At 30.1% G+C, this 16,444-nt stretch overlaps 1 protein-coding gene across 34 annotated transcripts in view; it reads left to right on the top strand.

The window, feature by feature from the left end:
* LOC142333458 (uncharacterized) overlaps positions 1-16,444 on the top strand; it is a 338,230-nt gene that overhangs the window by 127,289 nt on the left and 194,497 nt on the right. For 23 of the 34 annotated variants that reach the window (XM_075380619.1, XM_075380638.1, XM_075380620.1 and 20 more), the window contains exons 6-9: positions 2,375-2,395; positions 7,221-7,319; positions 10,664-10,687; positions 15,705-15,746. The exons of 10 other annotated variants lie outside the window; for them this stretch is intronic. In XM_075380619.1, the coding sequence (XP_075236734.1) occupies positions 2,375-2,395; positions 7,221-7,319; positions 10,664-10,687; positions 15,705-15,746 (186 nt within the window). The remainder of the gene's footprint in view (positions 1-2,374; positions 2,396-7,220; positions 7,320-10,663; positions 10,688-15,704; positions 15,747-16,444) is intronic. One more of the 34 variants, XM_075380613.1, reaches the window with a different exon arrangement.

Genomic DNA, 16,444 nt, shown 5'->3' with positions numbered 1-16,444 from the left:
CACTAACTTAACTATAATTACAGTTCGTAATGTACAAAGTTTTAATTCATGGTCAGAGGGATATCACCATAAAGTCCTTAGTAGATTGCTATCTAGGTGTGACCAAAACTTGCCTATACAATTTCATTGCCTAAGCGTGGAAACAAGTATGTTGTCTATTTGTCTATTTGAGAATTACTGAGAAAACCGTGCTGAACAACAGGACCAACTAGTAATGTGTCTAAGTGATAAAAAAATACTTTAATATTTAGCTGAACCATGAAAAACAATTCGTTAAATTTGGCTTTTAATATGGGATGATGTAACTGAAAGACATATAAATCTGAAGTTAACCAATCAGACACATGATCTAAATTTAAGTTTTCATCAATTAAGTCTAGATAATTTTTATTGAGAAAAGATTAAGGTTAAGCTTGATTTCCCCACGTTTAAAGATCTTTGCTTGGCGTTGTTAAGAGAATCAACTAGTTTCATTTTTTTCTTACTTCGGAATATTACAGTGAAACTTCCATATTCATTTCTAAATGTGTTCTCTGAAAAGAGGTTTTTGCAAATGTTTCATGAATTAATAAATCATGTCTTTCCAAAAACTTTTTACACGTGTCTTCACCGACACATTCCTTGATAAAATGGCCAGGGTGTAAACAATTAAAATATTTGTTTATTCTTAAATTCCTTGCAATCATCAATATTGTCTGAATGTTGTTTTACGTTTGTAAATATAATGATTTGAATTGCACTTATGACAGTAAATTGACTTGATATGATAACCAAGTAGCTAGTTTTTACGAGTTCATTAAAATATTATGGTAAGTTGCCTTGGTTATCTTTTATAGTAACGTTAAATTTATGTCAACTACTGGATGTGAATGAAGCATGGTTTTGAAATCCGATTTAAAAGTTACGTTTTCCAATATTTGTCTTATTTTTTTTTAATTTCTGAATTTTTTGAACAAACTAATATTTTCTTCCACAACTTATCTATGATAGGGTCTAGCTTGGAAGTTAGAATCTGTTACGATAAGTTCAACCTCAGTTGGAAAATTCATGGCTTTAATTGAATTTACGGATTAACTGATCATATTAATAGACAGAAAAGTACTAGACAAAGATTCTCTTTGAAATGAATCTTTAGAGTTTCTCTACATAATGAATGACTGTAAGTTATTACTAAATCTACTTTCTAATAAAATAATTGTCACTAGATAATTCTCATTTGTGACGGATAAATTTTTTATCGTGTCAAATGCTGTATCCTTTAATGAAGAATAAAGATAATGTAACTATTAAAATGAGAGAGATCACTTGTAGAATGAACTAAATGATTAAACATAGCAAAGTAATATTACCACAACAGAATATTGTTTTCAAATGATGGCAATTTGATTGGTGGCAACTGAATAGGATTGGCTAAAAGTGTGAGATGTATTTTGACTTGAGTTTAGGTTATCACAAATATATATATTAATGCATTTGGTTTACATTCTAAGGTACATAAATTATCTTCAATCTGAGCCTATCGTTTTCAACACCTTCAACAAAATTTAGTTCTTCAATTTAGATTGAGTAGTATCATACTTTTGCGACATCGTGAATTCCTTAACTTAATATTTAATGAGTAGAGCTGCCATTTATTTAAGGGTCAATTGTTCTGGATTTTTGGTGGATCAATCACCATCACTTTTTTTAAATTAAAAATATAACAAAATAATTTCTAGTTAATTAAATTAAAATTATTTTCAACTAATTATCTTTAGTTTGTGTAATAATATTTGATTCATAAAATATAATTTAACGTAAATTCTGATGTATGAATCACATCTGTAGATATAAATCCAATGAAAATGCGTTAATGTAATATTTTAGCAACTTTATAAAAATTGTTAATTTTTCAGTTTATTTTAACTTTATAGATGAATTTGTTGAAAATTTTTTTTTATACACTTTCTTTTATAAATTTAATGGAAGCCATTTTTATATTTGCTTTACATTAGGAGTATTTTCGGTTCAGAATATATTTTTTTTAAATCTCCATAATTTAATACGATTGTTGTAAGTTACCCATTTGAGCAATTGAAGTATGTAGATTATAACTACATGATACCAGTTTCATGCCTATGACTTTGTGACAGTGCTGATGTAAAAGATTCCAAAACATTGAATTAGTGTGAACATAAGTACATCAATTTTTTATTAAAAAAAAGAGTGGAATTAAACAAGAGGATTTTCAGAAAATATTAATTATAGACATACTCATAGTAATTGATGTGTAAGATTTTTTAAGTTATTCATTGTTATTGAGGCTTAGATCAAATTTTTTTATGTATTTATTTTTGTCAGGTATTTATTTTTATATATTTTATTTGTTTTGCAGTATATATTACAGCAATAGTGTGTAAGTACCGATACCATTTACTTTTCTAAAATATAGAGCTTAAGAAATCCTTGGGTTTACAAATATTATACCATTTGTTATTTATTAAATTTGTCCATTCTGTAATTTACAAAAGATTAATATTTAGATAGATTCATAAAAAACCTACCTATTATAAAGGGTACCATGACTCGACTTCCAAAAAATTTCAACTTATCTTCGCGTTTCACAACCCCCAGACCCCAAAACCACGGCCAGTTCAAAATTTTATATATACATTTTTATATAGATATATACTCGTATTTCATTTTCTTGTAGACATGATAACTGCCGTAATAACTGCGCCAATCATTTTCAGATTGATATATAAAATATAACGACGAAAATCTCGATCAAGTTCGTTAATGGTCTAGATCGGACCATGGGGGTGGAAATGGGAGGGCTTTATCGAAAAAACAAAATATTGCTATAACTTACTAATTAAGTAAAATATCGGATTTGTTTAATTGTTTAACGTTCCTTCTATAAGGATTGTATTCTTTAGAGAAAAGGCCTAAAACTTATATAAGTCAAGTTTTTTGATATCACCAACGTAAGTAAACTCAGTGATTTATACGGAAACAGTCGATCAGACATTGTGTTCTATAGAACAACAAAACATTATGAGCAAAGATACAAGTCAAATCAAAATATAGAGCAGTTTTATTCGTATTTAGTGGATATGAATGAGCATATGTAGAACAGCTCACATTAACATTTCATTGTTCTGAAAAGCTGTCGATATTATGTAATGAGGCTACAGTTTTCGTTTTAGTCCAGTTTCACCAATACTACTCACTGTCCACTGAAGTTCAGATAGCTGAGTCCGTGGTTATGGATTATCAGTTAACTTGCATTTCTCTTGCTACATATTTTCTGGGTCCCTAATGACAACCTGGATTCGGTTTCTGGGGACTTAACTCATTACAATATTTGTTAGTTTTAATTTTATTTTGGTAAACTTAACATCTTTACTATGGTAAAATATAAAATATGCTGGAGGGTGGATACTCTGGTAATACCGCATGAAATTTTTGACCAATACGCATCATGATGCTATTCTAACACCTACAATTATACGAGGTGTTATTATCGATATATAAGGTATTATCTTAGGTGTTAGTTTGATATCTTAATTATTGCTCCCAAGAGCAGTGCAGTCACGTTAGATATTTATTTGACTGAAAAATTTCTTGACAGGCCAAAAATCCATCAGTCGTTGGGCCAAACCTAATAAATGAGAAAAATTTACACGGTTGGTCATACTGTTGTATAGATTGTTTCATACAATCCTTCCCAGTTTGGTGCGAAATAATTCACAAAAATTCCCTTATTAAAGCGTGTTATCAGATCATATTGATCCTTTTACTAATTAAATATATATGGAATAAAATTTAATATGTAAGACTAAACTAAAATTTGTCCTTTAAAAATATGTTTATAACGGCCTATCTCTGAAATGTTTCCTTTTTCAAAAAGTATTTCTATACAAAATAATGAATGGCTAATATCAAGATTGGCGTATTTTTTCACAAAAATAAAAAATATATATACATAACTAAAGAAAGGGCAAATCCTGATTTATATCTCTGTAACAATTTAGCTTGGAGATTAGGATTTGTTACTCCCAGAAAAATATAGGTAAAAATAATCTCAATAAGACAGTAAAACACAAAATGTGATGTAAAAAGCCCTTTTAGTAAGAAGGTGAAAATATATAAAAATAAAAAAAAGTTGTTATTAATATATATATATATATATATACAAGTTTCTTTCTTAACGAATTACGTTTTTAAAAAACGATTTTAATTTATTTTCAGTTGATATGCTTTTAATTATAGTTATTAATTATTACTATTTAATATTCCTTTAATATTCCTCAGATTAATAGTAGAAGGAAGATTAAAGAAAACCAAACCAACATACTTGGCGTTTATAGACCTAGAAAAGGCTTTCGATAACGTAGACTGGAATAAAATGTTCAGCATTTTAAAAAAATTAGAGTTCAAATACAGAGATAGAAGAACAATTGCTAACATGTACAGGAACCAAACAGCAACAATAACAATTGAAGAACATAAGAAAGAAGCCCTAATAAGAAAGGGAGTCCGACAAGGATGTTCCCTATCGCCGTTACTTTTTAATCTTTACATGGAACTAGCAGTTAATGATGTTAAAGAACAATTTAGATACGGAGTAACAGTACAAGGTGAAAAGATAAAGGTGCTACGATTTGCTGATGATATAGTAATTCTAGCCGAGAGTAAAAAGGATTTAGAAGAAACAATGAACGGCATAGATGAAGTCCTACGCAAGAACTATTGCATGAAAATAAACAAGAACAAAACAAAAGTAATGAAATGTAGTAGAAATAACAAAGATGGACCGCTGAATGTGAAAATAGGAGGAGAAAAGATTATGGAGGTAGAAGAATTTTGTTATTTGGGAAGTAAAATTACTAAAGATGGACGAAGCAGGAGCGATATAAAATGCCGAATAGCACAAGCTAAACGAGCCTTCAGTAAGAAATATAATTTGTTTACATCAAAAATTAATTTAAATGTCAGGAAAAGATTTTTGAAAGTGTATGTTTGGAGAGTCGCTTTATATGGAAGTGAAACTTGGACAATCGGAGTATCTGAGAAGAAAAGATTAGAAGCTTTTGAAATGCGGTGCTATAGGAGAATGTTAAAAATCAGATGGGTGGATAAAGTGACAAATGAAGAGGTATTGCGGCAAATAAATGAAGAAAGAAGCATTTGGAAAAATATAGTTAAAAGAAGAGACAGACTTATAGGCCACATACTACGGCATCCTGGAATAGTTGCTTTAATATTGGAAGGACAGGTAGAAGGGAAAAATTGTATAGGCAGGCCACGTTTGGAGTATGTAAAACAAATTGTTGGGGATGTAGGATGTAGAGGGTATACTGAAATGAAACGACTAGCACTAGATAGGGAATCTTGGAGAGCTGCATCAAACCAGTCAAATGACTGAAGAAAAAAAAAAAAAAAAAAAATTCCTTTAGTTTATAACATTTAGCGTAACCTGCTACTGCTTATTTAATAAACGTAAATATTATCTTGTGAGAGGTGAGTTCTACAAAGAGACTAACTAGAAATATTACATAATGACCAAGGTTCTAATACAATAATAATTCTTAGAAGCAAATGATTACTAGGAACACATTCTATTATTAACGCTTATATCAAGTAAATATCATACTCTTAACTTATATATATATATATATATATATATATATATATATATAATGTTCTTAAAGTCTTTCCATGATTACAAAAATGTGTTAAAATTATAGCTGTGCGGGTTGCGGCAAACGAGAGCAAAATGTATCGATTTTTTTTATATTGGTTTTTTTTCAGGTAGAGGAAGAGTAGAGGGCACTGTGATCAATTTTTTATATTTTGGCGTCAATCCAGGAGAAAACGCAATGTATATCACGAGTCGAAATCACCGATAACTATGCAGCGAAATTTTAGAAGGGAACACGGACGACTAGCACCTGATAGTAAGAATGTCGTTGCGTGTTATGCAACATTTAAGAAAAGTGGAAGTGTAGTTGATCTTCCGCGAACACGGCGGCCATCCGTTAGGTTTTTCAGACGAGGCTACTTTCCACACCTCAGAAAAAGTAAACAGGCATAATGCAAGAATACGGGTTCAGAAAATCCATACTTTACCAGGAAAAAATTAGAGATTCTCTTACAGTGAATGTGTGGTGCGGTTTGATGCACAACAGAATCATTAGTCCCTTCTTTTTCATCGAGCAATCAATAACAGCTAACATATACCTAGATAGGCCGCAAAACATAACCCCTCTGGGGTTAAGGACAGAGTCTATGCAATACTTACACCTGATCTGGACACATTGGGACGGAGAATAACTGAAGCCGTTGCTATAGTTACCGAAAAAACTTTGACCAAGACAAAACGCGAAATTGATTATCGGTTGGGCATTCTACGTGCGACAAAAGGCGCATATGTACTTTATTGACATGGTAAAAAACCTTGATAATTTTTTCTTTTTTCCGCAAACTGCACAGCGTAAATCTAAGTTTTTTTTTTTTTAATAAATCTTTGTAATCATGGAAAGACTTTATAAACACCCTGCTTTAATTTTTATTTATCAGTCAAATTAGTTAATTGGTTTTTTTAATTTATAATTTCACTATCTTTTAATTTCTATTGAGTTTTCATAATTACTTGTTTATAAATTTATAATATTAAAAAACAGAAATTTAAAAAAAAATTGAACTCTTATTTTGACTTAAATTTTCGAAGTAGATAATTGGTTGGTTGCTGGAAAGAAAGGACGGAAGAAGTGCATATTAAATTAAAAAATAGAATAGAAAAGATACTATAAAACTTAACTTTTCTAAAACTGCTGCAATAGAACGAACTATTTGCAACCAGTGATTACACAAATCTCAAAATTTCTATATTCAGTTAAAAATCATTCTTTCAATTTTAATTAAACTTTTCATCAAATTTTAATTATTATTATTAATAATAAGATTACAAATGCATAATCAAATATTTAATTTCTCTTATTAACGTATTTTTTTTTAAATATTGCTTGTGATTTTGATTTATTATAATACGAAATCTAAGAAAACATATCGCTAGAATTTTATAAAATATCAGCAAATTTGCTTATTGTATTATTTGTATAGATTAGAAAGAAATGTTAATAACACACCTTTTTTGTAATTTTACTATCTAATAAAACACAAATTGAACATAATAATTTTTTTTAATAATTTGCTTTCTTTCATTTTTATTTTAGAGTTAGATTAACGATTTTTGAGGAGCGTCTCGGTGAAAAAGAAGCAAAATTATTACCCACACTTCTTCAGCTTCTTGACGTAATCCCGGATAAAATTATGTAAGAAAATATTATTTTTGCAATAAATATCATAAATATACGGGTGGGCTAAAAGTGAATCTCCCCATCAGTAGAAAGAAAAAAATTAATATATAAAATTTAAACAAAGTAAATATCGATACCTTATATCCAAAAACATACAATTAAATTGTAAATCTTACGGTAAGAGTCCCGCAGATATCATTTCTTCCGCTCAAAAAACAAAAATTTCTGTATTATAAATAAAACTTTCTAACAAAACGATACTGGTATCAGAAAATGTAAGACACAAAATTTTATTATCTGTTTAGACTTTAAAAAAAAATATATGTAATATACAATAATAGATAATAAACAGTGTTTAAGCGTTCCACATAATAAGTAAGAACAATAAAAATTTGTTACAAATCTCTTACCGGCCCGATTTCATTTATATGTAATACATATCACATTTACAGAAATAATACAATTCATATGTTATTCGTTGTTTAATAAATGAAATCGGACCGGTAAAAGTATTGTAACAAATTTTTATTTTTTTTTACTTATTATGTGGAACGCTTAAACATTGTTTATTATCTATTATTATATATTACATATATTTAACATGTTTTTTTTAAAGTCTTAGTTAATAACAGATAATAAAATTTAGTATCTTACATTTTCTGATACCAGTATCGTTTTGTTAGTAAGTTTTATTACAGAAATTTTTGTTTTTTGAGCGGAAGAAATGATATCTGCGGGACTCTTACCGTACGTTTTACAATTTCATTATTTGTATTTTTTTATATCACTGCTTTTTGTTAGATTATTCTTTTATTTTTTTATGAATTACTGATTGTTATCATATGGATTTATTATTAAAATTTATTGCCTAACAGCAAATAAATTGAATTTCACGCCCAATTTTTTTTGTTGATAGCCATACCATTCACTTCGTACCACATTATTTCTTTTTTAATAAAAATACTATAATGAATGACCCTTACGAATCGAAAATCCGTGATGTAAGATTACACTTATTACGTTGTAAGTGTACCGTCGATTTTTATCATTAAATTCGATTTTACCAGTCGAATTTATTTCTGTTTTATTTATTCCTTTTTTAATAAAATTAGCATACTCTCTAGTAAACTAATACTTTTATTTTTTTTTAAAGAAGTTGTAAGAATTAAAATAATTGTTTCATGTTCAGTACTATCTTTTACATAACAACATTTACTATTAAAACAAACTGTAGTATATTTTCTTTTAAATTTGATTATTTCCAGTAGATTATCAAGTTTTTGTACCCTTCCTTGTACTATCAAGTACTGCTATATACGGTGCGATTCGTAAAGGTAGATTAAAAAAATGAATAAAATGACATATTCGAGTCCCGCGGTTCATCTAATGGAAAAAAACGTTGTCTAACAAAATTCGAGGTATGTTTTGAAATTATTCTTTATTTTTGATATAATTAAACTGAAATATAATGTTTTCATGCTTATTTTTTTCCAATTTTCATTTTATTGTAGGTTATGACATGTTTAGAACTGTAAACGTAGTTCTTTGACTTGGTTGCCTCTTACCGACCAAGTTCTTACGAACTCTGTGATGATTAATATTATTGTTTTATTCATTGTGTTGTTAATTCTGCTTATATTAATACGTGGCAACATTTAAAAGCTGAGTTGTAAATTTTGTAATTAAGAGTGTTGTCCAGTTTTCTAAAATCGACTATTAGAGGTGGTTCCGGACAATTTCATTTGAAGAAACCATGTGGTTAACAATTTCGCAGGTTGAATATTTGCAAGGCATTAAATAACATGACAAAGTGTTTCTTAACGCCCGTATCTTGTCTTTGGCATACTATATGGATGTTTCATTCAATTGTATAAAGTACACTATTTAAATCTACGAGACATAACGAACCACAGAATTAAGACAGCGTCCCACTCATAATTGTCTTTTTTTTGTCTGTGATACCTCATATAGTAAATAAGAAGATTGTAAAATGTTAGTCTTAGTACTTGGAAATTCAATACTAAATTCACATTATTTTGTATTAAATTAACAAATGAGAAAAATAATTACATAATACGATGCACGGTTGATAAATTTTGCACACAAGCGTAGCATGGAATGAAATAAAAAATGAATAAAATTACGATACCGTAGCTACAAAATGTATTTATTTTTCAATATAATCTCCGATTACAATGATACACTTTTCCCAACGTGCGACAAGTTTATCCATTCCTTCACTGAAAAATTCTGGCGGCCTTTCTAGGATCCAAGTGGCCACAGCTTCCTTCACCTCATCGTCGGTGAGTAATGATTACCTTTCAGATCTCTCTTTAGATGATGGAAGAGGTGGAAGTCGCACGGAGCCAAATCCCGCGAGTATAGCGGATACGAAATAGGCTCGAACTTCACCATGTGGAGAGCCATCAGAGAGTCTGCGGTACCCATGGTGCACAGATTTTACGGTAAACCAATTGTTCAATAATATGGCCTACTCGTTCTTTAGATATGTTTAATGGAAGATTCGCCGGTCATCTTGAAGCAAATCGTCGTCCTCCCTTCGATGTTTCTCGTCAGTCGCAGAAACCGGTCGTCCGCTGCGTGGTGCGTCCTCAATTGTCGCTTTACCAATTTCATATTCACTAAATGTCAACGCCCACCTATGAACAGTACTCCAGACAACAGTTTCACTACCGTAAACCGTTTTTAAACGATGTAAAATATTCGTAGGATTCACATTTTCTGCTGTTAAAAATTCGATCACTGCGCGCTGTTTTAACCGTGTTGACATATTGGCCGCACTCGACTCCAATTTAACTGCTACTGAAAGCAAACTGGTAAAACGGATTTCAACGCATTATCGCAGGTTTGAATAGGAGGATTTTAGCTATCAACTTTGCACACTAACTAGTGTGGAAAATCTTTTAGCCGAGCCTCATAATTTATATAAATGTTGCAACACCTACGTGATCCACCAGGTTATAATATCATAAAAATACGATAATACAAGTTACGTAATTTTATAGATACGCATGCAGCTATCGAAAAACTCATTCGTCATAATTTAGTAATTAAAACTCATAAGTCCTTCGTAATCTTTAAAATAAATAAGGCAATCAATAAAATAATGTTTTTGTCACATTACCGATACGAACCTCTTTTCGCTTAGAATAGTCATCGACAGAGGATTCTTATACCTCTCTTAAAATATTCATTTGTGTTATTTTTTCCAACCTATATTTAATACCAAGTCATCATTGTACCGAACAAAAACAGAAAAAAAAATTAATTAATAAAAAAATAAGATTGTGAATTCCAGTAATACTATACTAAATTAAACTAATATTTTTTTTTTTCAGAATCAAAGGAGGAATAATATATACGTAAGTAATCAAAAAGTAACATTTAATTAATAGATTATATTTACTGGAATTATGGATTGCAAAATGCTTTTTTTTCTAAATAGTTCATCTAAAAATCTCTTTATTTTCATATATTTTTTCTTTTTCTATACCAATATACGAGTACTTAACCCTAAAATTAGCACAAGCGTACAATAGACTTATATTTACATCTCCAGCTGCAACTTTAGAAAGTCTTTATCACAATAGAGCCTTTGTTTAACGTAATTACACAGATGAATATTATATTTATATTTTAATCAGAAAATTTTGATTTAGAATATAAACTTACAAATATTCAAGTATTTTAACAAAATTTATTTTGGATATAAAATGTTGTAGTACAATCTGATACGATCGAATTTAATACAATTGAATATTCTGCCAGTTATTTACTTCTCATTGTTTACTTGGATGTGTCCTGCATTTCAGTAGAGTAAATAGAGAAAAAGTACTACGTATTTCTGTACTAATATATAAGAGAAACAGATATTTGTTAAGGACTGTACAAACTTTAATCCGTAAAATTTAAACCGTTTATACGAGTTCAAATCTTTTTGTCTGAGAGAAAATATATTCTTCAAACAACATTTTTTTCGTTTTTTGAGTAAATTGCTACATATTACTACAAAATTTACAAAATATGTGAGGGTAAAAGTAGATATTAAAAACAACCTTAACGTAGACCATTTTTAGGAGCATTTGAAATGCAAATCAAATTTTAAGTTCTTCGATATAATCCACCCACGTGTAAATACATGCTAGCCAACGGTTTAGCATCTTTTGGGTTTCTCTCAGGAGACAAACTTTTGTTGAAGTGTCGAATTTCCAGGATCGCGGAAGGCGATAACTTTTCAAACTCTTAAACGTTCCCCTAGGAGCGGAAAGAGATCAAAATCTGGAGGGCGCAAATCAGGACTTTATGGTGAATGGCGAAGGGTTCTTCAAAAGAAATCGAATAAAATATGAACGGCAGAACAGGAAATGTGTGGCGACGCATGGTCATGCAATGGTGACACACCACTCGATATATTTTGGATGTATTTTTCAAAATTTCGGTAGTAAAATCTTCTGAATAAGGTTTCTGTTGTAAGTAGCTGTCATATTAATACCATTTGACTCTCTCGGTAGCAATAATACCCTGCTTATTGTAAGAAAAAAATCGTCATTTGCTTCAAATTTAACTGCGCGCGATGGCTTTAGTTTCGAAGAATATTGACTCTTCCAAACACTGCTTTGTGACTTCAGTTCAAGTTCAAAATCCCTTCCATGTGTCATCAGTAGTCATTCGATTGAAGAATTGCTCGCCTTCTCTTTCATAAAGAGAAAACAATTTAGTCGCTTTCTGATGCTTCTTCAGTAGGTGTGGAACTCATCGCCCTGCGTCCTTTTTTTCAAATGTTCTTTTAAAATGAGGTTAAATGTGGTTTATTTTTTCATTCCGGTTATATTTTCGATTTCTCTCACTGTCACGTAAAGATCTTCGTCGATCACCGTGGCAACAACTGTGATGCAGTTCTTATTATGATGTAGTACATAGTGAAGCCCTTATTACTACATTTATTAGTTTCAAAGTTTCCTTTTCTTTTATCAATTAATATTCTTTTAATATTTATATTCGTTTTTAAAAATATTACTGAAAAGTCCCTTTTTATTTTACTAAATATTCTGTTCCTGACAATATTTTAGTTTATGAAACTTTATGCAATTCAAGATTCTAACCGTCATTTTTATGGGATAGCCTAAACGGCCGTCTCCAAAGTTCAATATAATTTCATAATATGAATACAAAAATAGCGAATAGATTATCCACTGAATCGTCTTTACGACTACGCAAATTATCACACTTGTAATAGACTTAAATTAATTTTTTTCTTTACCGTTAAGTCTTTTAATATTATATTCTGCATTTTGATTGCTGCCATAACCCATGGGGAAATCGATTGGAAAAGTGATCACTTATAGTAGTTTTAAAAATATTTCATAATTAAATTATTTTCCTAAATGTTTACTAAATTATTTTTCTGTACAGGAATCTTCATATTTTTCATTAAAATTCGTATAACCATAATATATTATTGTAGCACAATTTTGCTCATAACTTTTATAAATTCATAAATTAAAGGGTCGTTAACTTAATATGAATGTTAATATCGCCAACCATATTAACCTCGTATTCCTCGTTAAGTCGCTGATGTAATTAAATAAACTATCCAGAAATTATTTTCGGTCAATTATGAAAGGTAATATGTAAATTACAATCGCTTATAACCAACCACAATTATCAAATTTTATTTTAATGCTTAATTCGTTACATTCCAACAACAATTCACATGAAACGATATAAAATTTAGATTATTTTTGACAAAGATACACTACCCTACATATTTATTAATTTTGCAGTATTTGTTTATGACATTGTAAGCCGTCTGAATTAAAATAAAAGCGCATATCACGAGTTACCTCACTTTCTATTAAAAAACATATTTTTAAAATATGTTTTAAAATTAAATAACCGTTAAATCAATTTGTTTAGGTTCTTATTATTGGTAAGAATATTTATGTGTAAAACGATTTTAATACCGTGTTAACCTAAAATTTGAATCGTAACAAAACAACTATCTATTATGCGAATATAATCATCCACGGTATTACCCAGATAATTAAATTCAAACATCATAAAGTTTTATGGATTACCACACTAAACATCATTAAAATTCAAAATCACATTAATTGACAGCAGACTACAAGAGTCAGATTTGTCGGTACATTTCCGAGTGATTCCAAATCCCTTAAATTAGATATCCACCGATTTCTTGGACCGTTCTCCTTCTTATTGAAAGTGTTTTCTGATTTGGAATCTTCACAATGGTTCCTTTTAATAAACATACGTTGAGAAAGTTTTGATAGTATTGTGAAAGGATCTCATTAATGTACACCGGTCCGTCAGGTAAATTTCCTTAAATATGCGAAGTTCGTAAGTTTTTAGGAGAATTAAAATATTTATATATATATTTTTTTTTTTTTCAGTTTTTGTCTGAATCTTCAGCGTCCACTCAACCATTTTTCATCCGTAATGAAATTACAGTAAATAGGAAGTGTCAATGTTGGGGGAGGTCTTGATTTCTCTTAACACACAGCCCTTGCGGTGCGTTAACTTTAGGTTCATATATTTCAGTTTGTAGGGTTTTTGCCGTTTCTTTATTATTTTAAGGACTTCGCAAATTCTCAAATCGTTCAGTCCTACTATACCGTTGTTGTTCGACTAATCGTTTTTCTACGTTGTAAACTTCGGTCCCTAATAATTAATTTTCCTATTAAATCTTTTTATCTTCAGCTTCATAAGATTCTATATGTTTTTAAAACCGTTTGATTTTTTTTAATAAATAAAAATCGGCTTTTCGCAGTTTAAAAATATTTTCTTTAAATTTTCAGATTTCAGCTTTTATTTCCTTAAATTTTTCCCATTTATACTTTATATATATATATATACTAGTGTCTCCATCGCGGCTTTGCCCGTGCTGTATCGTTACTTGCACTTCCCGTCGCGGTCAGGGGATATTTAGCCGGTTATGGCTCGCTTCGCTCGAAAAATTCAGTGTATTGTAATTTTTTTTCAGCAAAATTTCTATACCCGATACATTGAGTAATCTAAGAATCTGGGCTTCAAAACATTCGGCCTCCATCTTAAAAATATTAGTTATAGTTAGTTACTTGTTGTTCGTACCTGTAAAAGTGTATTTTTCTCGGTTCTTTGCGTTACCCGATAGAAACTACTAGGAGGTGACCGTACTTAGTTTCTCTTTTTTTAATTACTTTTATTTTGTTTTTTAGTCAAGTAACAGGTGGCAGGTGCATCCAGTCGCGTCGCACATACAGTAGTGTTAAGGCCCCGCGTCGTACATCGTTGCACCACTTAAAAATCGAAATTCAAAAAACCCGAAAATGATTTTTAGATATTTACCTGAAAAGGCAGTTACTTTTATACAGGTTTGTGTACTAGATCGTTGATACCGGTGTTTTTCGTTAGTGGTTGTGATTCAATTAACCATACACCTCAGGAATTGTCGACCTGAAACTGTATAAGACTAAACTTCATTTACATTCATACATATCATCCTCTATAGTAATACCTTACGGTGGTTCCAGAGGCTAAACAGAAAAGGAGAAAAAAAAAGATATTTATTCGAAGAGTCCAGCCCCAATGTAGTTAATATTTGTTTAGCGTAATCGGAAATGGAGTAAATTTGCAATGATTGTTCAATTTTTTTTACATTTTCTCACCGCTTTCAAGGTCGAATTTAGAAAAATCTAGAAAATGTTTTTTAGGTATTTAGAAGAAAATTACATACACTAGAAATTAAGGCGATATCTTCACTTCTTACCAAGAAATTAAAAAAAAAAAACAGTAATTTTATGTTATTGCATTTAAACTCTTTAACTCGGAATTTCATGAAATCCCTATTAGTGTGCGCTTACACCGTAAGAGGAAGATGAAAACAAATTTGCATACAATTTATCTTCTGTAGTTTTTGATTGCCGTTGATTGATCAGCGAGTCAGGACAAGTTGCCTTACAGGTACAGATCTATATATATATATATACATTCACTAAATAGAGTACTAAAATTGTGATATTTTACTTTGATTAGTTAATTCATTTTGAAATGGAAAAATACAACTATACTTGTGATCATGAATATAAGGTTAAAAAATAAAGGAAGTGTAAAAGTTTTTCATGTTTTAATTGCTTAATAATCGAAAAATTTAAAATTATGTGTGTAAAACATAAGATAGTTTACTATAACAGTTTCGTTATTTCAAAATCTATATTTTATGTTGTACAGAAGAGCATCGGATACAAAACTTGTACCTCGCCATCATTTAAAGAAAATATAATTTAATACTTCCTAAAATACCTACACATTTTTGTATTATGTATTTAAAATTATTTATAAATGACTTTGAAATTACATTTAAATAAATTTACACTTTTTCAGCGAGGCAGATTCGATAGTATCAGGAATCGATATTACTGAAACGTAAGTTTTATTATATTTTTAACATCATGATGAACGAAGAGGTTGAGATACGATCAAGAATTTCATTTATGGAATTCACTTAAGTAATTTGCTTACTAATTTATATGCGATCTCCCGCTACTGCGATTCATACATTCCAATTTTCAGGAAGTGAAACTTTCTTTTTTTTCTCAGAAGTGGCAAATTCGACCGACCTACCCTTATACATTTCGATAGCTTCTTATTAGAATTGAATTCTTCACTTTTGACAATTTCTTGATAGACCAAACTTGATAGAAACGATTAAGTCGATGATAACTTGATGGAACTATCTCTACGCCGTGTGGCGGGCGGGTAGCACATGCTACTTGGCTGTTACAGTACTTCCAAGTTAAAACAGAAATATAATAATGAACATTTTCCTCTTGGGTCAAGACCTTCCAGGCTTCTCTACATCTTGTAAGACAATACCGTAATACTTAGTGATGATTGTTCTTGGTTCTGTAGGCAGGATGTGGTAGAGTATCCCTCGCCAAAAAGAATCCCGAAGTACATTCACACTATTTTACCAGGTAAACATCTGGTTTTTGCTTCCTGTGATTGAGATGTACTCGAAGGTTGCCACTGGATATTCATGTTTTGATACTGTGGCAAAATAGTACATCGGTATTTAATTATAGTTGCTTTATACGGAGTCTATGAATTTGGCTCTTCCTTTT

This window comes from Lycorma delicatula, chromosome 12, assembly GCF_047948215.1.
Source record: "Lycorma delicatula isolate Av1 chromosome 12, ASM4794821v1, whole genome shotgun sequence".
Taxonomy (NCBI): domain Eukaryota; kingdom Metazoa; phylum Arthropoda; class Insecta; order Hemiptera; family Fulgoridae; genus Lycorma; species Lycorma delicatula.
The sequence above is the reverse complement of the archived record's forward strand: the minus strand, read 5'-3'. Positions and strand labels throughout refer to the sequence as shown.